Source organism: Oncorhynchus gorbuscha, linkage group LG16 (assembly GCF_021184085.1).
Source record: "Oncorhynchus gorbuscha isolate QuinsamMale2020 ecotype Even-year linkage group LG16, OgorEven_v1.0, whole genome shotgun sequence".
In the NCBI taxonomy this organism is placed as follows: domain Eukaryota; kingdom Metazoa; phylum Chordata; class Actinopteri; order Salmoniformes; family Salmonidae; genus Oncorhynchus; species Oncorhynchus gorbuscha.
Genome location: NC_060188.1, coordinates 53,956,122 through 53,982,776, shown reverse-complemented (window position 1 = coordinate 53,982,776; position 26,655 = coordinate 53,956,122). Strand labels below are relative to the sequence as shown.

Sequence of the window (26,655 nt, the reverse complement as noted above, 5' to 3'; positions counted from 1 at the left end):
AGGCGGTCCGAAGAGCCACCACACCGGACACAGAGTGACCCACCCGTTACCTGAGAGGCCTTTCAGTTGTTTATATTCCCTCCCTGTTCCTCCCAACCTTTATTAAATAACTATTATTTGAGCACTGCAATACGGTCTCCCGCTGTATTATTTTTTGTGAGTTTCACCTCTGACTCCCCTAGGCTGCCACAGGGGTCATTGGTTGAGTCAAATGTCTCCCGGCTCCTGTGCACTCTGTCACCGGTTATGAGAGGCTAGTCGAAGAGTGAGGGCGACCAGTTTCTATAGGTATCCTCTCGCCGCCTTTATTTGCCTTAGTTTTATCCCTTCAACAATTTATGTGGCCCTGTGGAAATCGAATTAACATAATAAAATCTCCATCAAAATTAATCTGTTTAAAAACTTGTTAGGGTTAGGGGTTATAAATACAATAGATGTATGTTTTGTTTGATAAAGTTCAATATTAATCTCAAAAAATCTCAGCTTACATTGGCGCGTTATGTTCAGTAATGTTGTGCCTCGAAAACATCCGGCGAATTTGCAGAGAGCCACGTCAATTTACAGAAATACTCATCATAAACTTTGATAAAGATACAGGTGTTATGCACAGAATTATAGATGTACTTTAACTTAACCTTAACCTTAACTTATTAGGGAAGTGCTCCCGCTGTGGGAACATCAATCAGTGGAAATCAGTGGAAATTTCAAGTGCGCCACGTATAGTTTTTGATAAAATGCAAACTTTCATTAAAATTGACATACAATATACTGAATTAAACCTACACTCGTTGTGAATCTATTTAATTAATCTATTTAATTCGGTTAACTTTGAACATTTCCTTGAAGTCGCGGAAGGATATATTTTTCAATTTTCAGTAAACAGATTTCCCTGCACTTTACGATGAAACACACGTTCTGTTAAAGCCACAGCCGTGATTTAAACAGTTTTAGAAATGTCTGAGTGTTTTCTATCCACACATACTAATCATATGCATATACTATATTCCTGGCATGAATAGCAGAGCGCTGAAATGTTGCGCGATTTTTAACAAAAAGCTGCGAAAAGCTGCCTGAATTCTCTACTTCCTTTGCAACCGCTGTGTCAGATTTCAAAAAGGCTTTACGGAAAAAGCAAACCATGCAATAATCTGAGTACGGCGCTCAGACACAAAACAAGCCACGTAGACACCCGCCATGTTGTGGAGTCAGTAAAAGTCAGAAATAGCGTTATAAATAGTCACTTACCTTTGATGATCTTTATCAGAATGCACTCCCAGGAATCCCAGTTCCACAATAAATGTTTATTTTGTTTGATAAAGTCCATCATTTATGTCCAAATACCTCCTTTTGTTAGCGCGTTTAGTTCACAAATCCAAACTCATGAGGCGCGGGTGAAAGTTCAGACAAAAAGATCAAAAAGTTATATTACAGTTTGTAGAAACATGTCAAATGACGTATAGAGTCAATCCTTAGGATGTTTTTAACATAAATCTTCGATAATGTTCCAACCGGAGAATTCCTTTGTCTTTAGAAATGCAATGGAACGCAGATCGCTCTCATGGGCGCACACATGATCAGTTCATGGCATTCTGCCAGACCTCTGGTTGAAACAGCTCTCATTCTCTCCCCCTTCACAGTAGAAGCCTCAAACAAGGTTCTAAATACTGTTGACATCTAGTGGAAGCCTTAGAAAGTGCAATATGACCCCTTAGACACTGTATATTCGATAGGCAATGAGTTGAAAATGTTTCTCAGGTTTTCGCCTGCCATATGAGTTCTGTTATACTCACAGCCACCATTCAAACAGTTCTAGAATCTTCAGAGTGTTTTCTATCCAAATCTACTAATATGCATATATTAGCTTCTAGGCCTGAGTAGCAGGCAGTTTACTCTGGGCACGCTTTTCATCTGACTGTGAAAATGCTGCCCCCTATCCCAAACAGGTTTTTAAGCAGAGCTAATCTGGTGTTTTGTCAGACAATTTGCTCTTACTTCGGACAATGCATGTTCCCAGTTGCTTCAACTCAGGACTCAGGATGGCCTTCTTCTTCAGGAGTGCAGACTACATCCATTGGTGGTTGCCCAGATATAGGAGTGTTTCGCTTGGGAAAATAAGAAAACGAGCAGTGTTATCTATTTGTCTTAGTTCCCCCCCGGGTGACGGTAAGGTGATGTTGCATCCAAATATGGTCTTGCTCCGAAAGTCATAGCTGCGTCCTACAAGTCCTCAGCTTTGAAATATTTCCCTTTTTTCACCTCCTCCTTTTGCTTCTTAACAGTGTGACTCACCACATGGATTCGGTCTTATGTAGCAACATTTGAATTTCTGTATTTTCCATTGGTTAAAAGTAGAGACTCAAAGCTAGAAAATGGTATATCATACACGGCATTTGAGGAAACAATGGGAAAGTAATACAGCTTTGAAAGTTGATCAACTTGTAACCTCACTTTTGAGAAAAACAGTCTTTCAATGTTTTGGTACTACTACTGGAGAAGCCTTCTTTGTCTACACCCATTCAGCATTGTTAACACCCATCCATCTCTTTAAGGGTTGATCCAACCGTTCTGTACTTGCCAGCTACTTCCAGACAGCTAAGAGAGAGAACAGCTCACTGAACATTACTCACCCTATCGCTCTGTGGTTTTTCGTTCAGAGTGCACACTGGACTCTCTGGCCAATAAGTAGGGTTGTTCTGAAAGCTCTGACCTCACATCAACAACACCCATCAACAACACCCAAGCTAACTGGCTAACATTGGCTAGCTACTTCCAGACACCTAATGAGAGAACACCCCACTCTGACCATTTTACTAACCTTAGCAGAGCTGGTTAGGCTTTTTTTCATGTAATGCAGAGCAGTAGTGACTGTAACTGTGCTGCTGGCAACAATTGAATTACGCTTTGTTGCCGGACATATTCAATGGGCGTTGAGCGTTCAAAAATGCATCAGATATTCTGCGCTTTGGCACACTAAGATGAGAATCTTTAGCTAGGTAGCTAGCTAGCTAAACAATGAATCCCAACACATGACATAATATTAGTTAGCTAGCCAGCCAGCTAACTTTAGCTGAAGTCAGAGCACGTCATCAAATACATGAAGTATTATGATCATCAGAATAATTATTGTCATCACTGAACAACGGTGTGACATTAATTACTTTAAGATTTTTGACAGTGTTGTTTTTTGCTCGCCTGCCATTATTACTGGCTAGGCTAATGTAACGGATGTGAAACGGCTAGCTTAGTTAGCGGTGCGCGCTAAATAGCGTTTCAATCGGTTACGTCACTTGCTCTGAGACCTTGAAGTAGTAGTTCCCCTTGCTCTGCAAGGGCCGCGGCTTTTGTGGAGCGATGGGTAACGATGCTTTGAGGGTGACTGTTGTCGATGTGTGCAGAGGGTCCCTGGTTCGCGCCCGGGTATGGGCAAGGGGACGGACGTAAAGTTATTCTGTTACACTATCCTAGACCATCGCTTAGAGGGAGATGACAAAGACGTGTTCTGTATTTATTCAGGCTTGTGATTGGATTGCAGATAGAACCTTATAGTGTCAAGTTTATATTGGTTTATGCAGATCAAAATGTCTAGTTGTAATTATTTTACTCACTTAAAATAATATTTTTTCCCAACTCTAACTTCCCAGAGATATGCAGAACTACATAAATAGAAATTATATTTGACTAACTAATTTTTACAAAAATTTCAGATAGAACCTTTATAATCCCAAGGTCTCCATTGGGACATTTAATTTAATATCCTTTGGGGTTGGCTTGGGGCGTGATTATATTACCTCATAGTATGTTGTACCGAAGTTGACTGACTAAAAGGGAACGTAACGTTATGACTATAACCTCTGCTCCCTGAGGCTCGGTGAATAGTGGTATTAAATTGAAGGAATGAATCAGAGGCTCATGTTTATCACATGTGGAAGGCAGGGCTTCAAGCCTAGTTCGAATTTTATTGGCCCTGTCTGGTGTGATCCTTCAACCAAAGTCAAGAAAGCATGTTGTACCTCATTTCCCATCTCCAGGGAATAGTAGTTATAGTCATAACGTTACGTTTTGTATAGTTGGCATCGAGGCGTATTACTTCCAGATGTTCCAACATTGATATCAGTCCAAGTATGTGGAACTTCTCATGTTCCAATAGTACAAGAGCAGGGTCTGACTGACAGCCAAAAGCCTTGACCAATGAGAGTGGAGCAGAGTTGGACCAACCCTCTCCCTTTGGCTTTCAGAGCATTGGTCCCTGCGTATGTGTGTGAATACTGAATGAGGAGTCGGTTGCTGCATGCTGCCACAACCTGCACTGGATTTAAATAACCTTCAGCGTAGAGAACACCAGTCGAAGGAAAAGCTGAAACATTTGAGAATTGTGAAGGAGCGCAAAACAGCACTGTTGACTGCATTCCTGTTGAAAGAAAAACAATAATACAGAAGAGAGTGAAGAAACATAAGTGTCCATCGGTGTCAACTGATTAAATTAGAAGAATGTATAATTCCATGTATCTCCTCATCCTGCCGTGGGTGTTTGCGCTGCTCGTGTTCCCAGGTAAGACTTTTCCATCTCTTTTGCTCCATCTCCCGCACGCTGGCTGTTGTATTGTTGTTGCGAAGTGATGCACTGTAGCAACAGAGTTTTACCGGGTGAGCTACATTTGACAATCACACACTGCCTTTCTCTCTCCCCCTCGCCTTCTCTTTCTCTCCCCTGAGAAGTGGTCTGTCACTGTCAAAGCTGTTGGAAAAGATTCAGGCGAAACACCAGTGGAGGAAAGTCTGTCCAGACACTTTGGTCTTAGTTCAATGTGATCCTTGCTCAGTTGTCTCCCAAGCTCCCACAGGGTTGCCAAAACGTACTTCTATCTGATGTTGACAGAAATTGATGCGAAGAAAAGCTTGCATTGGCAACAGCATATAATGCAGAATACCAGTGATATGCAGATTACATGTTGCATGTATTAGGAATGCTAAGAGAGATGTACTGTACTGTCTTTTGGGTTTGTTGTGATGATGCTTCAGTTGGATCTATGTTGTCGGGTGAATTATACGTCTGTCATATGAACTGCCGCCTCAAATACTTAACTGTCATATCCCGTTTTGATCCGAGCCAATAAAATTAATATTGATATTTCTGGGACCATGTCAAAGGAGCTGCCTATATTCTCCAAGGTAACGGCAACACTTTTCAATCCATGACTTCAAGGTCTGGATAATTGGTTTCTGTCGCAGCTAGAAATGCAGCGTCTGTGAGGGACTTTGACATGTTAATCAACGGAGACAGAGTGCGTTTCATTGATGTTCAGGGGAAGCGTGTCTAGTATTACAAATGGGGGGGGGGGGGGGGGATTTACTTCTGGTATTGATATATTACTTAAGTAAAATTCCTAATTTCTGAAAGTTTTTCAGGTAATATCTTTCAGGATTAGCTCAATGTAGTATATTACATTAGCAAAACTAGCCTCATATGCCACATTGTACCTACTTATTCATGCAATCACAAACATACAAATGCATGATCTTTAATCACTCTTTTGTTGCTGACAATTTTCCTGCACCTCAGATGAGCTTCATGATTTACATACATACATTTACTGAAAACCTGCACTAACACTGGACAAATTAAGATCCTACACCTGTGCACACAAACTCCCTTCTGAAAGTCAATGCACAAGCTGAAACGGTTACAATGCAGGGGTGTATCAATGTTTACTCATACAACAATGGCACCAATACTGTATTGGGGGTGACCTCACTGCTCACTCCAAGTTCATTAGCATTGTTTGTCAGTAGGAGTCTATCTAGCACTCAAAAGTGAGCTAACTAACTCCGAGGTGATGTAAGAGACTAAAGCATCTATCAGTGTCCAAAATGTGTACGTGTACCAACAGCAGTGTTCTACAATATTGGACGTTGGTTTTCATAGCTTACTTTTGGAATTCTCAAGCAATTTCTCCAGACATCAACACATAAACATTAATAGGAGACTAGTATGTGGAGCTGCGTTTGTTGAAAATTTGGGGAGGGGCGCGTATGGACTGTGCGTCCCCCATGGATGGTGGTCTCAGAGCCACTTAGCTCTGTCACTACGGGATGCCAGACTATCACTTCTCTGCATCTGTGGACTTTGAATTACGCCAATTGAGAAAGCTTGCACTGGGTGAAGACGCAGCAGAGCCAGGGCCGGTAGTAATGCAGATGTTTTTTTTGTGGCCCCTACCCCCCGAGAGTGAGAGTCACTAGCAATCCCGCATGACTAACACTCCATCTGTTCCACGGTGGCATCACAGGACTTATAGGGGGCACTGCACCCCCCTGGGCGATGACATCAGGAGAACACTGCTGTGTAGGAGGTGCTGTCACTCAAATGAGATGTCAACCAGAACTCCATGTGGGCATCTGGTGTTGTGCTATTGAAGGGTCCATTTCGATAGTACTCTAGGCAATTTGTTGGATTATTTATATGCCCCTGCAACGATGCTTATTGATTTTTGGATGTTAACCTTCAAACTACAAACACATTTTACATACAGTACCAGTCAACAGTTTGAGCAGATCTATACATTCAATGATTTTTTGTTATTTGTGCTATGTTCTACATTTTATAATAATACTGAAGACATCAAATCTATGAAATAACACATAGGGAATCATGCAGTAACCAGAAAAGAGTTAAACAAATGTTATATTTGAGATTCTGCAAAGTAGCTACCCTTTCTCTTGATGACAGCTTTGCAGCTCTTGGCATTCTCTCAACCAGCTTCATGAGGTAGTCACCTGGAAAGCATTTCAATTACCATCTGTAACTTGTTAAAAGTTAATTTGTGGAATTTCTTTCCTTAATGCGTTTGAACCAATCAGTTGTGTTGTGACCAGGAAGGGGTGGTATACAGAAGATTTGGTAAAAGTCCATATTATGTCAAGAACAGCTCAAATAAGCAAAGAGAAAAGACAGTCCATCATTATTTTAAGACATGAAGGTCAGTCAGTCTGGAAAATTTTAATTTGAAAGTCTCAAGTGCAGTCGCAAAAACCATCAAGCACTATGACGAAACTGCCTCTCATGAGGTCCGCCACAGGAAAGGAAGACCCAGAGTTACCTCTGCTGCAGAGGATAAGTTCATTAGACTTACCAGCCTCAGAAATTGCAGTCCGAATAAATGCTTCATAGAGTTCAAGTAACAGACACATCTCAACATCAACAATTCAGAGGAGACTGCGTGAATCAGTCAAATTGCTGCAAATTGCTGCAAAGAAACCACTACTATAGGCTACCAATAATAAGAAGAGACTTGCTCTGGCCAAGAAACATGAGCAATGTTCATTAGACTGGTGGAAATCTGTCCTTTGGTCTGATGAATCCAAATTTGAGATTTTTAGTTCCAACCGTCATGTCTTTGTGAGACACAGAGTAGGTGATTGGATAATCTCCGCAAGTGTGGTTCCCATCGTGAAGCATGGTTGAAGAGATGTGATGGTATGGGGGTGCATTGCTGGATTGCACCTAGTAGGACTATCATTTGTTTTTCAACAGGACAATGACCCAACACACCTGGCACCTGGCTAAGGACTATTGTCCAAGAAGCAGAGTGATGTAGTGCTGCATCAGAAGACCTGGCCTTCACAATCACCTGACATCAACCCAGTTGAGATGGTTTGGGTTGAGTTGGACTGCAGAGTGAAGGAAAATCAGCCAACAAGTGCTCAGCACATGTGGGAACTCCTTCAAGACTATTGAAGCTGGTTGAGAGAATGCCAAGAGTGTGCAAAGCTATCATCATATGTTGATTTGTTTAACACTTTTTTTTGGTTTATTGAGATTTCATTATTTGTTCATCAGTCTTATGACTTGGGGGTAGAAGCTGTTGAGGAGCCTTTTGGTCCTAGACTTGGTGCTCCGGTACCGCTTGCCGTGCGGTAGCTTGCCGTGCGCTTGCCGTGCGGTAGACTGGAGTCTCTGACAATTTTATGGGCTTTCCTCTGACACCGCCTATTGTATAGGACCTGGATGGCAGGAGGCTTGGCCCCAGTGATGTACTGGGCCGTTCCCACTACCCTCTGTAGCGCCGTATGGTCAGATGCTGAGCAGTTGCCATACCAGGCGGTGATGCAACCGGTCAGGATGCCCTCAATGGTGCAGCTGTAGAAACTTTTGAGGCCCATTCCTCCTGACTAACTGGTAACCGAGTCAGGTTCGTAGGCCTACTTGCCTGCACACACTTTTTCAGTTCTGCCAACAAATTATCTATAGGTTTGAGGTCAGGGCTTTGTGATGACCACTCCAATACCTTGACTTTACTGTCCTTAAGCCATTTTGTCACTACTTTGGAAGTATGCTTGGGGTCATTGTCCATTTGGAAGCCCCATTTGCAACCAAGCTTTAACTTCCTGACTGATGTCTTGAGATGTTGCTTCAATATATCCACATAATTTTCCTGTCTCATAAAGCCATCCATTTTGGGAAGGTCACCAGTCCCTCCTGCAGCAAAGCACCCCCACATCATGATGCTGTCACCCCGGTGCTTCACAGTTGGGATGGTGTTCTTTTGCTTGCAAGCCTCCCCCATTATGTCCAACCGTTCTATTTTTGTTTCATCAGACCAGAGGACATTTCTCCAAAAAGTACGATCTTTGTCCCCATGTGCAGTTGCATACTGTCGTCTGGCTTTTTTATGGTGGTTTTGGAGCAGTGGCTTCTTCCTTGCTGAGCAGTCTTTCAGGTTATGTCGATATAGGACTTGTTTTACTGTGGATATAGATACTTTTGTACCTGTTTCCTCCAGCATCTTCACAAGGTACTTTGCTGTTGTTCTGGGATTGATTTGCACTTTTCCCACCAAAGTACGTTCATCTCTAGGAGACAGACCACGTCTCCTTCCAGAGCGGTATGACAGCTGCGTCGTCCCATGGTGTTTATACTTGCAAACTATTGTTTGTACAGATGAACATGGTACCTTCAGGAGTGGAAATTGCTCCCAATGATGAACCAGACTTGTGGAGGTCTACAATTTATTTCCTGAGGTCTTGGCTGGTTTCTTTTGATTTTCCCATGATGAACAAGCAAAGAGGCACTGTGTTGGAAGGTATGCCTTGAAATACATCCACTGGTATACCTCAAATTGACTCAAATGATGTCAATTAGCCTATCAGATGCTCCTTATACAATGACATCATTTTCTGGAATTTTCCAAGCTGTTTAAAGGCACTGTCAACTTAGTGTATGTACACTTCTGACCCACTGTAATTGTGATACAGTGAATTATACATGAAATAATCTGTCTGTTAACAATTGTAGGAAAAATTACTTGTGTCATGCACAAAGTAGACGTCCTAACCGACTTGCCAAAACTATAGTTTATTAACAAGAAATTTGTGGAGTGGTTGAATAACAAGTTTTAATTACTCCAACCTAAGTGTATGTAAACCTCTTGACTTCAACTGTATATATTTAAATATCTCTGATGAACATGGATTCAACTACTCATTCAGCATGATTTCAACTACTGGACCCCTTTTTTCGAATGAGATGTATTCATAAATGTATACAGTATGGTCATACTTTGGTAGAACCACTGATCAAGCTAAATCTGTGTGATCTGTTCATACAGTAGCATTCCTATTAGTGCACTTTCTCTGCCACAGCCCAGAGCAGGTCATGTCCTTGTCAAACTTAATCAAATCAACCAGCTTCATAAACAATGCAAGCGCAATAGCAATTCACAGGCCTATGAAGGACTTTCTGTCTCTGGTAAGGTCTTTTTACCCTCAATCAATAGTAGTCTATACTACTGTATATAATTTAGCATTGATTTATATTGCTTCTCTTTTAGGTCTGGCACAGTTACTGTATAACCGACGGGTATGTATGAAGACCATCATGAAAATAATATAACTTGTCATAACCAGGTTTTTTTGTGTAGAACAACCAGCTGACTGAAGGCAGGACAGCTGGGCATTCGTGCGGTTGAGTCCGTTTCTGCTGTAACAATGACTCTACAACGTGAGGAAACTTTGTTCCTTGCCCAAGCAACACGCAGCATCACATGAGGAGGAGAGGGCGACCGATTTAGGATTTTTCAACGCCGATACTGATACCGATTCGTGGAGGACCCAAAAAAAAAGCCAATACCGATTAATCGCCCGATATTTTGTTATATACGTATATTTGTAATAATGACAATTACAACAATACTGAATGAACACTTATTTTAACTTAATATAATATATCAATAAAATCAAGTCTCAATTAAATAATGAAACATGTTCAATTTGGTTTAAATAATGCAAAAACAAAGTGTTGGAGAAGAAAGTAAAGGTGCAATATGTGCCATGTAAAAAAAGCTAACGTTTAAGTTCCTTGATCAGAACATGTGAAAGCTGGTGGTTCCTATTAACTTGAGTCTTCAATATTCGCAGGTAAGAAGTTTTAGGTTGTAGTTTATTATAGAACTATTTCTCTCTATACCATTTGTATTTCATTTTTGACTAATATTGACTATTGGATGTTCTAATAGGCACTTTAGTATTGCCAGCCTAATCTCAGGAGTTGATAGGCTTGAAGTCATAAACAGATAACCGAATAGGGATCGGTAGTGGCTAATAGGACGGTGACGACGACCGCCGAGCACAGCCCGAACGGGCAGGAGAGCCAACCTCGGCGGAAGTCGTGACAGCAAGAGAAGTGACAACATTTCCCTAGTTAAAATAAATTCATGTTAACAGGCAATATTAACTAAATATACAGGTTTAAAAATATATACTTGTGTATTGATTTTAAGAAAGGCATTGATGCTTATGGTTAGGTACACATTGGTGCAACGACAGTGCTTTTTTTCGTGAATGCACATGTTAAATCTCCCGTTTGGCGAAGTAGGTTGTGATTCAATGATAAATTAACAGGTACCTCATCGAATATATGCAACACAGGACAAGCTAGATAAACTAGTAATATCATTAACCATGTGCAGTTGACTAGTGATTATGTTAAGATTGATTGTTTTTTATAAGATAAGTTTAATGCTAGCTAGCACCTTACCTTGGCTCCTTGCGGCACTCGCATAACAGGAAGTCAGCCTGCCACGCAGTCTCCTCGTGGAGTGCAATGTAATCAGCCATGATCGGTGTCCAAAAAGGACGATTACAGATTGTTATGAAAACTTGAAATCGGCCCTAATTAATCGGCCGTCCCGATTAATCGGTCAACCTCTAGTCAGGAGTGAAGGAGAGGAGAGGAGAAAATGTAAGTGTTTTTTATATATACAGTACCAGTCAAATGTTTGCACACCTACTCATTCAACCAGCTTCACCTGGAATGCTTTCCAATAGTCTTAAATTCATATGGCTGCAGGGACAGTATTGAGTAGCTTGGATGAAAAGGTGCCCATTGTAAACGGCCAGCTCCTCAGTCTCAATTGCTAATACAGTGCCTTGCGAAAGTATCCGGCCCCCTTGAACTTTGCGACCTTTTGCCACATTTCAGGCTTCAAACATAAAGATGATATAAAACTGTATTTTTTTGTGAAGAATCAACAACAAGAGATCTACAGCTGAGGTGGGAGACTCTGTCCATAGGACAACAATCAGTCATATGTTGCACAAATCTGGCCTTTATGGAAGAGTGGCAAGAAGAAAGCCATTTCTTAAAGATATCCATAAAAAGTGTCGTTTAAAGTTTGCCACAAGCCACCTGGGAGACACACCAAACATGTGGAAGAAGGTGCTCTGGTCAGATGAAACCAAAATTGAACTTTTTGGCAACAAAGCAAAACGTTATGTTTGGCGTAAAAGCAACACAGCTCATCACCCTGAACACACCATCCCCACTGTCAAACATGGTGGTGGCAGCATCATGGTTTGGGCCTGCTTTTCTTCAGCAGGGACAGGGAAGATGGTTAAAATTGATGGGAAGATGGATGGAGCCAAATACAGGACCATTCTGGAAGAAGAGAGTCTACAAAAGACCTGAGACTGGGACGGAGTTTTGTCTTCCAACAAGACAATGATCCAAAACATAAAACAAAATCTACAATGGAATGGTTCAAAAATAAACATATCCAGGTGTTAGAATGGCCAAGTCAAAGTCCAGACCTGAATCCAATCGAGAATCTGTGGAAAGAACTGAAAACTGCTGTTCACAAATGCTCTCCATCCAACCTCACTGAGCTCGAGCTGTTTTGCAAGGAGGAATGGGAAAGAATTTCAGTCTCTCGATGTGCAAAACTGATAGAGACATACCCCAAGTGACTTACAGCTGTAATCACAGCAAAAGGTGACGCTACAAAGTATTAACTTAAGGGGGCTGAATAATTTTGCACACCCAATTTTTCAGTTTTTGATTTGTTAAAAAAGTTTGAAATATCCAATAAATGTTGTTCCACTTCATGATTGTGTCCCACTTGTTGATTCTTCACAATTTTGGATATAAAAATCATCTTTATGGAACAAACGGAACATTTGGTGTGTAACTGGGAGTCTCGTGAGTGAAAACATCCGAAGATCATCAAAGGTAAACGATTAATTTGATTGCTTTTCTGATTTTCGTGACCGAGCTACCTGATGCTAAGTGTACTTAATGTTTTATCATGCAATCGATAAATTTACACAAACGCTTGGATTGCTTTCACTGTGAAGCACAATTTCAAAATCTGAGACGACAGGGGGATTAACAAAAGGCTAAGCGGTGTTTTCCTATATTACACTTGTGATTTCATGAATATAAATATTTATAGTAATATTTACTGTATGTAGCACTATGCTATTCAGCGGTTGTTGATGACATTTATCCCGATAGGGGGATTGCAGCCAAAACAGTTTAAAGGAGTTCCCACATGCTGATCACTTGTTAACTGCTTTTCCTTAATTCTGCAGTCCATCTCAATTGGGTTGAGGTCAGGTGATTTGTGGATGCCAGGTCATTTGATGCAGCACTCCATCACTCTCCTTCTTGGTTAAATAGCCTTTACACAGCCTTGAGGTGTGTTGCGTCATTGTCCTGTTGAAAAACAGATGGGATGGAGTATTGCTGCAGAATGCTGTGGTATCCATGCTGGTTAAGTCTGCCTTGAATTCTAAATAAATCACTGACAGTGTCACCAGCAAAGTACTCCCACACCATCACACCTCCTCTTTCATGGTGGGAACCACACATGTGGAGATCATCCGTTGACCTACTATGCGTCTCACAAAGACACTGTTGGAACCAAAAATCAGAAATTTGGACTCATAAGTCCAAAGGACAGATTTCTACCGGTCTAATGTCCATTGCTTGTGTTTCTTGGCCCAAGCAAGTCTCTTATTATTATTGGTGTCCTTTAGTAGTGGTTTCTTTGCAGCAATTCTACCATGAAGGGCTGATTCATGCAGTCTCCTCTGAACATTTGCTGTTGAGATGTGTCTGTTACTTAAACTCTGTGATACATTTATTTGGACTGCAATTTCTGAGGCTGGTAATGCTAACAAACTTTTTCTCTGCAGCAGCTGTCTTCATGAGAGCCAATTTCATCATTGCGCTTGATGGTTTTTGCCACTGCTCTAGAAGAAACCTTTAAAAGTTATTGACATTTTCCGGATTGACTGACCTTCATGTCTTAAAGTAATGATGGACTGTCGTTTCTCTTTGCTTATTTGCCATAATATGGACTTGGTATTTTACCAAATAGAGCTATCTTCTGTATAACACCCTTTTAACAAGGCACACCTGTTAATTGAAATGCATTCCAGGTGAATACCTCATGAAGCTGGTTGAGAGAATGCAATAGTGTGCAAAGCTGTCATCAAGGCATAGGGTGGTTACCTTGAAGAATCTCAAATCTATTATGATTTGTTTATGTCACGCCCTGACCATAGACAGCTTTTTATTCTCCATATTGGTTAGGTCGGGAAGTGACTTGGGTGGGTCATCTAGGTAATTATATTTCTATGTTGGCCTAGTATGGTTCCCAAACAGAGGCAGCTGTTTATCATTGTCTCTGATTGGGGATCATATTTAGGCAGCCATTTTCCCCTTTGTGCTTTGGAATCTTGTTTTTGTGTAGTGCATGTGAGCACTGCATTTTCGTCACGTTTATTGTTTTGTTTTGCTTTGAGTTTCACATAGTAATAAAATATGTGGAACCCAGATCATGCTGCGCTTTGGTCCAGTTATTATGACGATTGTGACAGAAGATCCCAACAACAAAGGACCAAGCAGTGTGCCCAGGAGGAAAGCCTGGAGTGGAGGACATCCTGAATGTGGGAAGAGATTATTGCAAGAGACAGAAGCCTGCCATGGAAGCAGGCGGACGGAACAACAACAACAACGACAAAACTGGGGTTCGCGGCCCAGCTGACGTTCCACGGTCCGGAACCTCCTGAGACGGTCCGGAGCCTCCAGCGACGGTCGGCGGTCCGGAGCTACCAGCGACGTAGTCATTTGGCTTACCAGTCACCGTCATCTTAAATTCCATGACCGTCACAGCCCTGTTCTCTTGTCAGGTAAAGATGAAAAGATGGTGCCAATGGAGAAGGCCACCATCTTACTAGTTAAGAAATTTGATGCAGCTTTGAATGCTTTTATGTGCGATATGATTAATAGTTAGACTATTGCAGATCTTGGCAAACGATCAACTTACCACTATTGTCACTATGAATCGTGGATAGAGGGCAGGATAGACAGACAGTCAGACTGGTAGACTATACTGACCTGTGGTATAGTAAAAGTTAGCTCACTGAAAAGCGTAGTGCATGAGGGGAAGTACCAAAACACCTTGATATAGGGGAGGCACATGCAAGAAGATGAGGAAATGTGGCTGGCATAGAAGAAATTATATAGTAAAATCTGCAAAAGAGCAAATGTTAACCAGAAGGAAAAAAACACTGCCCTCCCCTGTGCCCAATAAAAAAAAAAAAACACAACCCTCCTCAAAGCAACCCTCCCTTATTTTGGACCACCCCTCATCCCCAATAAAATGTGATCTGTCCCTAATACATCATATAACTATGATGTATTATATACTCATTCATATATCCTTATGTACATATTCCTTATTCCCTTACACTGTGTATAAGACAGTAGTTTTGGAATTGTTAGTTAGATTACTTGTTGGTTATCACTGCATTGTCGGAACTAGAAGCACAAGCATTTCGCTACACTCGCATTAACATCTGCTAACCATGTGTATGTGACAAATAAAAATTTGATTTGATTTGGGATTTGTTTTGTACTCCAGCTGTCTACATGGTCCTTGCAGGAAGCTTTTCATTACATGTATGAGAGGGCAGATGAATATGATCCTATTAAATCTTGTTAATCTTTCTCTTGTTAATTTCCATAAAATAATGCTATAGACTTGCAGGTGGATTTACAAAGCGTTCTCATCAATGTTGCATACTCAACGCAATTCATTATTGTTGACAGCTCCGTGAAATTGGAGCACAATATTTTGCTCTCTGTTATTTGTAAGATAATGAGCCTTGAAATAACATTGTCTCAAATGTACAGAAACATCTAATTTAAGACTTTTTCAAAAGACAAGGTGTGGAATTCCCAGGTGTCTGTTTAATCAGAAATGTGTTTGACACAAAGATACATGTTCATAGTATTCATCCTTGTCTCAATCACACAGTTTAAAATAGTCCACAGTTGAAGTCAGAAGTTTACATACACTTAGTTTGGAGTCATTAAAACTCATTTTTCAACCACTCCACAAATTTATTGTTAAGAAACTATAGTTTTGGCAAGTCGGTAAGGACATCTACTTTGTGCATGACACAAGTAATATTTCCAACAATTGTTTACAGACAGATTATTTCACTTATAATTCACTGTATCACAATTCCAGTGGGTCAGAAGTTTACATACACTAAATTGACAGTGCCTTTAAACAGCTTGGAAAATTCCAGAAAATGATGTCATGGTTTCAGATGCTTCTGATAGGCTAATTGACATAATTTGAGTCAATTGGAGTTGTACCTGTGGATGTATTTCAAGGCCTACCTTCAAACTCAGTGCCTCTTTGCTTGACATCATGGGAAAATCAAAAGAAATCAGCCTCAGAAAATAAATTGTAGACCTCCACAAGTCTGGTTCATCCTTGGGAACAATTTCCAAACGCCTGAAGGTACCACACCACGTTCATCTGTACAAACAATAGTTTGCAAGTATAAACACCATGGGACCACACAGCCGTCATAACGCTGAAGAAGGAGACGTATTCTGTCTCCTAGAGATGAACGTACTTTGGTGGGAAAAGTGCAAATCAATCCATTTACATTACCGTGATGGTGAGATCATGGAACGGGCAGTCCTTCCCCGGAGGAAGGCAGCTCCGTCTTGTGATTTCATTACATTACATTTAAGTCACAAATTTCCAGTGGAACAGTCAGTCCAGACAGTGCATCTTTAGCAGGACGCTCTTATCCAGAGCGACTTACAAATTGGGGGTGCATTCACCTTATGACATCCAGTGGAACAGTCACTTTACAATAGTGCATCTAAATCTTAAAGGGGGAAAGGAGAAGGGGGGTGAGAGAGGATCGAGGTGTAGGTTTTTTCAGAAGGGGTGCAACTCTCGCTCTCTTGAAGACGGAAGGGACGTAGCCAGCGGTCAGGGATGAGTTGATGAGATCGAAGGTGAGGTAAGGGAGAAGGTCTCCGGAAATGGTCTGGAGAAGAGAGGAGGGGATAGGGTCAAGCGGGCAGGTTGTTGGGCGGACCGGCCGTCAAGAGCGGTCAGGGATGAGTTGATGAGCGAGATTTCATCTGGAGAGAGGAGGGGATAGGGAGAAAGAGGTCAGAGCACAGGGTAGGGCAGTGTGAGCAGAACCAGCGGTGTCGTTTGACTTAGCAAACGAGGATCGGATGTCGTCGACCTTCTTTTCAAAATGGTTGACGAAGTCATCTGCAGAGAGAGGAGGAGGGGGGGGGAGGAGGATTCAGGAGGGAGGAGAAGGTGGCAAAGAGCTTCCTAGGGTTAGAGGCAGATGCTTGGAATTTAGCGTGGTAGAAAGTGGCTTTAGCAGCAGAGACAGAGGAGGAAAATGTAGAGAGGAGGGAGTGAAAGGATGCCAGGTCCGCAGGGAGGCGAGTTTTCCTCCATTTCCGCTCGGCTGCCCGGAGCCCTGTTCTGTGAGCTCGCAATGAGTCATCGAGCCACGGAGCGGGAGGGGAGGACCGAGCCGGCCTGGAGGATAGGGGACATAGAGAGTCAAGGGATGCAGAGAGGGAGGAGAGGAGGGTTGAGGAGGCAGAATCAGGAGATAGGTGGGAGAAGGTTTGAGCGGAGGGAAGAGATGATAGGATGGAAGAGGAGAGAGTAGCGGGGGAGAGCGAAGGTTGGGACGGCGCGATACCATCCGAGTAGGGGCAGTGTGGGAGGTGTTGGATGAGAGTGAGAGGGAAAAGGATACAAGGTAGTGGTCGGAGACTTGGAGGGGAGTTGCAATGAGGTTAGTGGAAGAACAGCATCTAGTAAAGATGAGGTCGAGCGTATTGCCTGCCTTGTGAGTAGGGGGGGAAGGTGAGAGGGTGAGGTCAAAAGAGGAGAGGAGTGGAAAGAAGGAGGCAGAGAGGAATGAGTCAAAGGTAGACGTGGGGAGGTTAAAGTCGCCCAGAACTGTGAGAGGTGAGCCGTCCTCAGGAAAGGAGCTTATCAAGGCATCAAGCTCATTGATGAACTCTCCGAGGGAACCTGGAGGGCGATAAATGATAAGGATGTTAAGCTTGAAAGGGCTGGTAACTGTGACAGTATGGAATTCAAAGGAGGCGATAGACAGATGGGTAAGGGGAGAAAGAGAGAATGACCACTTGGGAGAGATGAGGATCCCCGCTGACCAGAAGCTCTCGGTGTGTGCGAGAACACGTAGGCGGACGAAGAGAGAGCAGTAGGAGTAGCAGTGTTGTCTGTGGTGATCCATGTTTCCGTCAGTGCCAAGAAGTCGAGGGACTGGAGGGAGGCATAGGCTGAGATGAACTCTGCCTTGTTGACCGCAGATTGGCAGTTCCAGAGGCTACCGGAGACCTGGAACTCCACGTGGGTCGTGCGCGCTGGGACCACCAGAGTAGGGTGGCCGCGGCCACGCGGTGTGGAGCGTTTGTATGGTCTGTGCAGAGAGGAGAGAACAGGGATAAACAGACACATAGTTGACAGGCTACAGAAGAGGCTACGCTAACGCAAAGGAGATTGGAATGACAAGTGGACTACACGTCTCGAATGTTCAGAAAGTTAAGCTACGTAGCAAGAATCTTATTGACTAAAATGATTAAAATGATACAGTACTGCTGAAGTAGGCTAGCTGGCAGTGGGTGCGTTGTTGACACTACACTAATCAAGTCGTTCCGTTGAGTGTAATAGTTTCTGCAGTGTTGCTATTCGGGGGCTAGCTGGCTAGCTAGCAGTGTTGTTTACGTTACATTGCGTTAAAAGAACGACAATGGCTGGCTAGCTAACCTAGAAAATCGCTCTAGACTACACAATTATCTTTGATACAAAGACGGCTATGTAGCTAGCTATGTAGCTAGCTACGATCAAACAAATCAAACCGTTGTACTGTAATGAAATGAAGTGAAAATGTGATACTACCTGTGAATGCGACCGGGTTGTTGAGTTCTATTCAGAAGATGTTGGCTAGCGTTGGCTAGCTAGCAGAGTCTCCTACGTTAAGGACGACAAATTGCTGGCTAGCTAACCTCGGTAAATTAAGATAATCACTCTAAGACTACACACTCTAAACCTAAACAACACAATTATCTTGGATACGAAGATACGAAGACAGCAATGTAGCTAGCTAACACTACAATAATCAAGTCGTTCAGTTGAGTGTAATAGTTTTCCCAGTGCAGCTAATCAGTGGACCTTAGCTAGGTGGCTAATCCCAGAACAACAGCAAAGGACCTTGTGAAGATGCTGGAGGAAACAGGTACAAAAGTATCTATATCCACAGTAAGACGAGTCCTATATCGACAACCTGAACGACCGCTAAGCAAGGAAGAAGCCACTGCTCCAAATCCACCATTAAAAAAAGCCAGACTACGGTTTGCAACTGCACATTGGGACAAAGATCGTACTTTTTGGAGAAAAGGCTGATGAAAATAAAATATAACTTTTTGGGGCATAATGACCATCGTTATGTTTGGAGGAAAAAGGGGGATGCTTGCAAGCCGAAGAACACCTTCCCAACCATGAAGCACGGGGGTGGCAGCATCATGTTGTGGGGGTGCTTTGCTGCAGGAGGGACTGGTGCACTTCACAAAATAGCTGGCAACATGAGGAGGGAAAATTATGTGGATATATTGAAGCAACATATCAAATCAAATGTTATTGGTCACATACACATGGTTAACATCTGCTAATGTGAGTGTAGCTAAATGCTTATGCTTCTAGTTCCTAGGTTGCAGTAATATCTAACAATTTCACAACAACTACCTTATACACACAAGTGTAAAGGAATGAATAAGAATATGTACATATGCATATATGGATGAGCGATGGCCGAACGTTGTAGGCAAGATGCAGTACATGGTACAGAGTACAGTATATTCATATGTGATGAGTAATGTAGGGTATGTAAACATTATATACAGTGACATTTTTTTAAAGTGACTAGTGATACATTTATTACATCCAATTTTTTATTATTGAAGTGGCTAGAGATTTGAGTCAGTATGTTGTCAGCGATGATTGTTTAACAGTCTGTTGGGCTTGAGATGGAAGCTGTTTTTCATTCTCTCGGTCCCAGCTTTGATGCACCTGTACTGACCTCGCCTTCTGGATGATAGCGGGGTGAACAGGCAGTGGCTCGGGTGGTTGTTGTCCTTGATGATCTTTTTGGCCTTCTTGTGACATCAGGTGCTGTAGATGTCCTGGAGGGCAGATAGTTTGCCCCTGGTGACGCGTCTGGAGAGCCTTACGGTTGTGGGCGGAGCAGTTGCTGTATCAGGCGGTGATACAGCCCGACAGGATGCTCTCGATTGTTCATCTGTAAAGGTTTGTGTGTTTTTGGTGACAAGCCAAATTTCTACAGTCTCCTGAGGTTGAAGAGATGCTGTCACGCCTTCTTCACCACACTGTCTGTGTGGGTGGACCAATTCAGTTCGTCCGTGATGTGTACGCCGAGGAACTTAAAACTTTCCACCTTCTCCACTACTGTCCCGTCGATGTGGATAGGGGGGTGTTCCCTCTGCAAACTTGATGATTGAGTTGAAGGCGTGCATGGCCACGCAATCATGGTTGAACAGGGAGTACAGGAGAGGGCTGGGAATGCACCCTTGTGGGGCCCCAGTGTTGAGAATCAGGTGGGTGGAGATGTTGTTTCCTACCTTCACCACCAGGGGGCAGCCCGTCAAAGACCAGGACCCAGTTGCACAGGGGGGGTCGAGACCCGGGGTCAGTCTACTATGGTGTTAAATGCTGAGCTGTAATCGTTGAACAGCATTCTTACATAGGTATTCCTCTGGTACAGATGGGTTAGGTCAGTGTACAGTGTGATTGTGATTGCGTCGTCTGTGGACCCATTGGGGTGGTAAGCAAATTGGAGTGGGTCTAGGGTGACGGGTAGGTTGGAGGTGATATGATCCTTGACTAAGTTCTCAAAGCACTTCTTGATGACGGAAGTGAGTGCAATGGGGCAATAGTCGTTTAGCCCAGTTACCTTAGCTATCTTGGGAACAGGAACAATGGTGGCCCTCTTGAAGCATGTGGGAACAGCAGATCGGGACAGGGATTGATTGAATATGTCCATAAACACACCAGCCAGCTGGTCTGCGCATGCTCTGAGGACTCGGCTATGGGATGCCGTCTGGGCCAGCAGCCTTGCAAGGGTTAACATGTGTAAAATGTTTTATTCACATTTGCTGCGGTGAGGGAGAGGCCACAGGTTTTTGTAGCGGGCCGTGTCAGTGGCACTGTATTGTCCTCATAGACGTCGGTGTCCACGATGGGGCTGCTTTTCTTTAGGTAATCCCTGATTGACTGTAGACCCTGCCACATACGTTTCGTGTCTGAGCTGTTGAATTGCGACTCTACTTTGTCTCTATACTAGCTTGTTTGATTGCTTTGCTGAGAGAATAGCTACACTGTCTGGTATTTCTTTTTTGTATTTCCGGTCCCCTTGCCATGATTAAAAGCATTGGTTCGCGCTTTCAGTTTTGCGGGAATGCTGCCATCAATCCACGGTTTCTGGTTGGGGAATGTTTTAATAGTGAGCCGTGGTTTACAACATGACCGTTGCACTTCCTAATAAACTCGTTCACCGAATCAGCATATACATCAATGTTGTTGTCTGAGGCTATCCGGAAACATATCCCAGTACACGTGATCGAAACCATCTTGAAGCTTTGAATCAGATTGGTGGGACCAGCGTTGAACAGACCTGAGCATAGGTGTTTCCTGTTTTAGTTTCTGTCTATAGGCTGGGAGCAACAAAATGGAGTCATGGTCAGATTTGCCGAAAGGAGGGCGAGGGAGGGTTTTGTATGCGTCGCGTTAAAGTAGCAATGATCCAGAATTTTTACAGCCCGGGTCGCACATTTGATGTGCTGCTAAAAAAGCCTCGTTTTCAGATTAGCCTTGTTAAAATTCCCTGCTACAATAAATGCAGCCTCAGGATATGTGGTTTACAGTTTACATAGAGTCCAATGAAGTTCTTTCAGGGCTGTTGAGGTGTATGCTTGGTGGGAGATATACATGGCTATGATTATAATCGAAGATAATTATCTTGGTAGATAATGTGGTTGGCATTTGATTGTAAGGAATTCTAGGTCAGGTGAACAATAGGACTTTAGTTCCTGTATGTTGTTATGATCACACCACTACTCGTTAATCATAAGGCATACACCCCAGCCCTCCTTCATACCAGAGAGATGTTTTGTTTCTGTCTGTGCGATGCTTGAAGAAACTGGGGGGCTATACCGACTGTGAGCAATGTTTCCGTGAAACAGAGAATGTTACAATCTCTGATGTCTCTCTGGTAGGCAGCAGATTGGGATAGGGATTGATTGAATATGTCCGTAAACACACCAGCCAGCTGGTCTGTGCATGCTCTGAGGACTCTAGGCATCCCTAGCCGACTGTACCGGCATCCCGTCGGTACAGCCCCCCTTGCTCAAATTTCGTCTACCTTGTTGTCAAGAGACTGGACATTGGTGAGTAGAAATACTCAGGAGCGATGTACCCGTCTATGGAGTCTGGCCAGAAGACTGCTCCGTCTGCCCCTTCTGCGGTGCCATCTCAAGACATCAGTCAGGAAGTTAAAGCTTGTTCGCAAATGGGTCTTCCAAATGGACAACGACCCCAAGCATACTTCCAAAGTTGTGTCAAAATGGCTTAAGGACAACAAAGTCAAGGTATTGGAGTGGCCATCACAAAACCCTGATCTTAATCCTGTAGAAAGTTTGTGGGCAGAACTGAAAAAGCGTGTGCGAACAAGGAGGCCTACAAACTCGACTCAGTTACACCAGCTCTGTCAGGAGGAATGGGCCAAAATTCACCCAACTTATTGTGGGAAGCTTGTGGAATGCTACCCAAAACGTTTGATACTAGTTTAACAATTTAAAGGCTATGATACCAAATACTAATTGAGTGTATGTAAACTCCTGACCCACTGGGAATGTGTTGAAAGAAATAAAAGCTGAAATAATTCTCTCTACTATTATTCTGACATTTAACATTCTTAAAATAAAGTGGTGGTCCTAACAGACCCAAGACAGGGAATTTTTACGAGGATTAAATGTCAGCAATTGTGAAAAACTGAATTTAAATGTATTTGGATGTAAACGTCCGACTATAGCTGTATATGGAATTCCACAGAATAAACGCTATGACAACATTTTAATTGCCATTTAGATGTGAAAAAACACATTTGATTTTGTATATGAATTGACAACGTACATTCTCAATTTCTCTCATTCTCTCAGTCAAAAGAAACATGTGAAAGGCACTTTAGCTGCACATTTCATAACACTATAATTAGTTATTTACTTTTGTGACTAACATAACAGTGGCCGTTTGTCTGCCTTTATTTTCAGCAACCTATCAGTTGTCTATTTACAGTGCATTCCGAAAGTATTCAGACCCCTTCACATTTTGTTACGTTACAGCCATATTCTACAAACCAATAAAATAACATTTTCGATTACATTTGCATCGTTGTCAGAGTGATTTAGAGGGACAATAGAGTGCAGAGTACCAGGCAGTTAGCAAGTTTGGTAGGCTACTAATAACCATGAGCAGCATCAGAACTTGGGGAAGCCTATTTACCGTGACTAAACGGTCACGTGTAATTTGACTGCCCTCTTGACTTGTGACCGCCGGTGTGGCAGTAATACGATTAGTCATACCCAAGAAGACTCGAGGCTGTAATCGCTGCCAAAGTTGCTTCAACAAAGTACTGAGTAAAGGATCTGAATACCTATGCAAATGTTTTTTCATTGTTTTTCATTTTTAATACATTTGAAAACAATTTTAAAAACCTGGGGTATTGTGTTTTGATTAAAAAATATACATATTTTAGAATAAGGCTGTAACGTAACAAGATGTGGAAAGAGTCAAGGTGCCTGAATACTTTCCGAATGCACTATAAATAATTGTTAGGTGGGTTGCCATTTTCTGTCAAAGCATGTCGTGAAAAATGAAGTGGAATATGTATGTCCTTTATGTATGTCCTTTGTTTGACCTATGATGTAGTGGGTTTATGAGCTACAATTCCTCCACCACTCTTGAGAGCATAGAAGCCAGCGACTTGTTTTCCACACTCTTAACTTTTCCTAAATGTATTAATTAATGTATCTATCTGTTCTTGTTTGTTAAAGCAGATGGTCATAGTTGATTTAAGGGACATGGTTGTGAAGAACATTCAAGCTTTTTTTTCTTTTCCGTCTAAATTGACAGAATCATTAATCAAAATATCACGCTAAGAGCCTGCTAACTCTAACACACAGTACAGGTTGTTTCTGCTCATTGATCCGCTAAGCTTAACATGATGGATTGCTATGATCGGGGGATCAAATTGGTTGTGAAAATGAGGCTTCAGTTTATTTAGTATACTTTGTCAAAATATATCCTCTCTAAAGTACACGTTTTAAAATCAAGTAAGATCTATCCACATTACAGATTCAAATTACTTGTTAGATATTACTCCATGGGCGGAACCAGAAACACAAGCATTTCGCTACACTCGCATTAACATCTGCTAACCATGTGTACGTGACAAATACAATTATTTGATTTGAAATACCCATAACATTGGAGAGAGCTGGGAATTGTCTACTTTACTGTGAAGCCTATTGAGATGTTTAGATGCACTTATAATAAAGTTTGATTTGAATGATAGCATTGACAGCTACGGATTGTTAAACAGGCAGTTTAATGAGACAAACAACTCAGCACAACACCTTGTATCACCACAGGTTAGAAGTAAACATATAATATTGTATTCTTCGTTATAAGCCGGTCTGTGGGTAGCCCCACTTTGGCCGACTTCTACATTAAATTGAAGGTGTCCTTAATAGAACAACATTAGTCTCAGCAGGAATTGTGTCAGTCATGAGGCTTTCCTAAAATGGAAGCAGTGTAAATTAATTATGTGGCTAAGATGCTGTGAAGTGTGCTTTCCTATCCTCTGGGAATGCTGCAATTTCTCACCTCTACTGGGAAGGGACGGACAGCTAATGGGTTACTGTGTAAGACTTAACACACACTCTGAAGTCTACACATTTGGACGACATTAGACAAATAGGAGACACACATCATTGCTGTGAGTTATTCAGCACCAACGACACCATTGATACCATAAGGACATTGTCCAGCATTCACTAATATTCTTAGAGAGTATAGCCAATACAGATGCAGGATCTTAATTTGACTCTTGCTGCTGAGAATTTTCCTGCAGCACAGGAAATGCCAATGAGCTTTGTGATTTACATCAATTCACTGAAAACACATTTCATGCAGCCTACTTTTGTTCAGCTAATAGCCTAACCACCAATCAAGCAACATTATGGACTAAATGTTCAAATCCTTTTGCTGCAGGATTATTTTGCTGTGACAATATACAATGGACAGTTTATTAGTTAGACTCATCTAGTACTGGGTTGGACCCTCCCATAACAGCTTGAATTCATTGGGGCGTGGATTCTACAAGTCAAAAACATTTCACAGGGATGTTGGTCCATGCTAATGCGACGGCATCACGCAGTTGCTGCAGATTGGACGGCAGTACGCCACCGCCACCAGCCTGTACCGTTGACACCAGGCCGGATGGGTTCATTGACTCATGCTGCTTATGCCAAATCCTGACTCTGCCATCAGCATGATGCCACAGGAACCGGGATTTGTCGGACCAGGCAATGTTTTTCCACTCCTCAATTGTCCAGTGTTGGTGATTGTGTGCTCACTGGATCATCATCTTCTTGTTATTAGCTGATAGGAGTGGGACCCGGTGTTGTTGTCTGCTGCAATACCCCATCTGTGACAAGGCTCGACGAGATGTGCGTTCCAAGATTCCTTTCTGCACACCAATGTTGTACTTCACCGTTATTTGTCTGTTTGTGGCCCGTCTATTAGCTTGGACGATTCTTGCCATTCTACTTTGACCACTCTCATGAACAAGCTGTTTTCGCCCACAGGACTGCCGCTGACTGGATGTTTTTTGTTTGTTGCACCATTCTCAGTAAACCCTAGACACTGTCAGGAGTGAAATGCCCAGGAGAGGCAGCCGTTTCTGAGATACTGGATCCGGCGTGCCTGACACCGACGATTATTCCACACACAAACTGCTTAGGTCACTCATTTTGCCCATTATAACGTCCAATCAAACAGTAACTGAATGCCTCGATGCCTGTCTGCATGCTTATATAGCAAGCCATGGCCACGTGACTCACTGTCTGTAGGAGAGACCCATTTTCGTGATAGGGGTGGTGTACCTAATTAACTGTCTGAGTGTAGGTCTAATTAAGATCATACATTAACAAGTGCAATACACCAAAAGAAAGATAAACTTCTTGTTAATCTACACATCGTGTCTGATTTCAAAAAGGCTTTACAGCGAAAGCACAACATATGATTATGTTAGGTCAGAGCCTAGTCACAAAACTCACACAGCCATTTTTCCAGCCAAAGAGAGGAGTCACAAAAAACAGAAATATAGATCAAATGAATCACTAACCTTTGATCTCATAGGACTTCATGTTACACTATACATGTATGTTTTGTTCGATAAAGTGCATATTTATATCCACAAATCTCAGTTTACATTGGTGCATCACGTTCAGTAATGTTTTGCTTCCAAAACATCTGGTGATTTTGCAGAGCCACGTCAATTTACAGAAATACTCATGATAAACATTGATAAAAGTGATAAAATTGTTATTTACAGAATTAAAGATATACTTCTCCTTAATGCAACCACTGTGTCAGATTTCAAATAAACTTTACGGAAAAAGCAAACCATGCAATAATCTGAGTACGGCACTCAGACAACAAATCAAGCCAAACAGATATCCGCCATGTTGGAGTCAACAGAAGTCAGAAATAGCATTATAAATATTCACTTACCTTCGATGATCTTCATCAGAATGCACTCCCAGGAATCCCAGTGCCACAAATGTTTGATTTGTTCGATTAAGTTTATCTTTATGGCCAAATACCTCCTTTTTGTTTGCGCGTTTAGCACAGTAATCCAAATTCA

General features: G+C 42.3%; 1 protein-coding gene across 1 annotated transcript in view; it reads left to right on the top strand.

Annotated features, from left to right (window-relative positions):
* The first annotated feature begins 4,277 nt into the window (after nucleotides 1-4,277).
* Nucleotides 4,278-26,655, top strand: part of LOC124000897 (opioid-binding protein/cell adhesion molecule-like) — a 412,918-nt gene continuing 390,540 nt past the window's right edge. Inside the window, exon 1 of the mRNA XM_046307575.1 lies at nucleotides 4,278-4,549. Within this exon, the coding sequence (XP_046163531.1) occupies nucleotides 4,489-4,549 (61 nt within the window). The 5' untranslated portion in view covers nucleotides 4,278-4,488. The remainder of the gene's footprint in view (nucleotides 4,550-26,655) is intronic.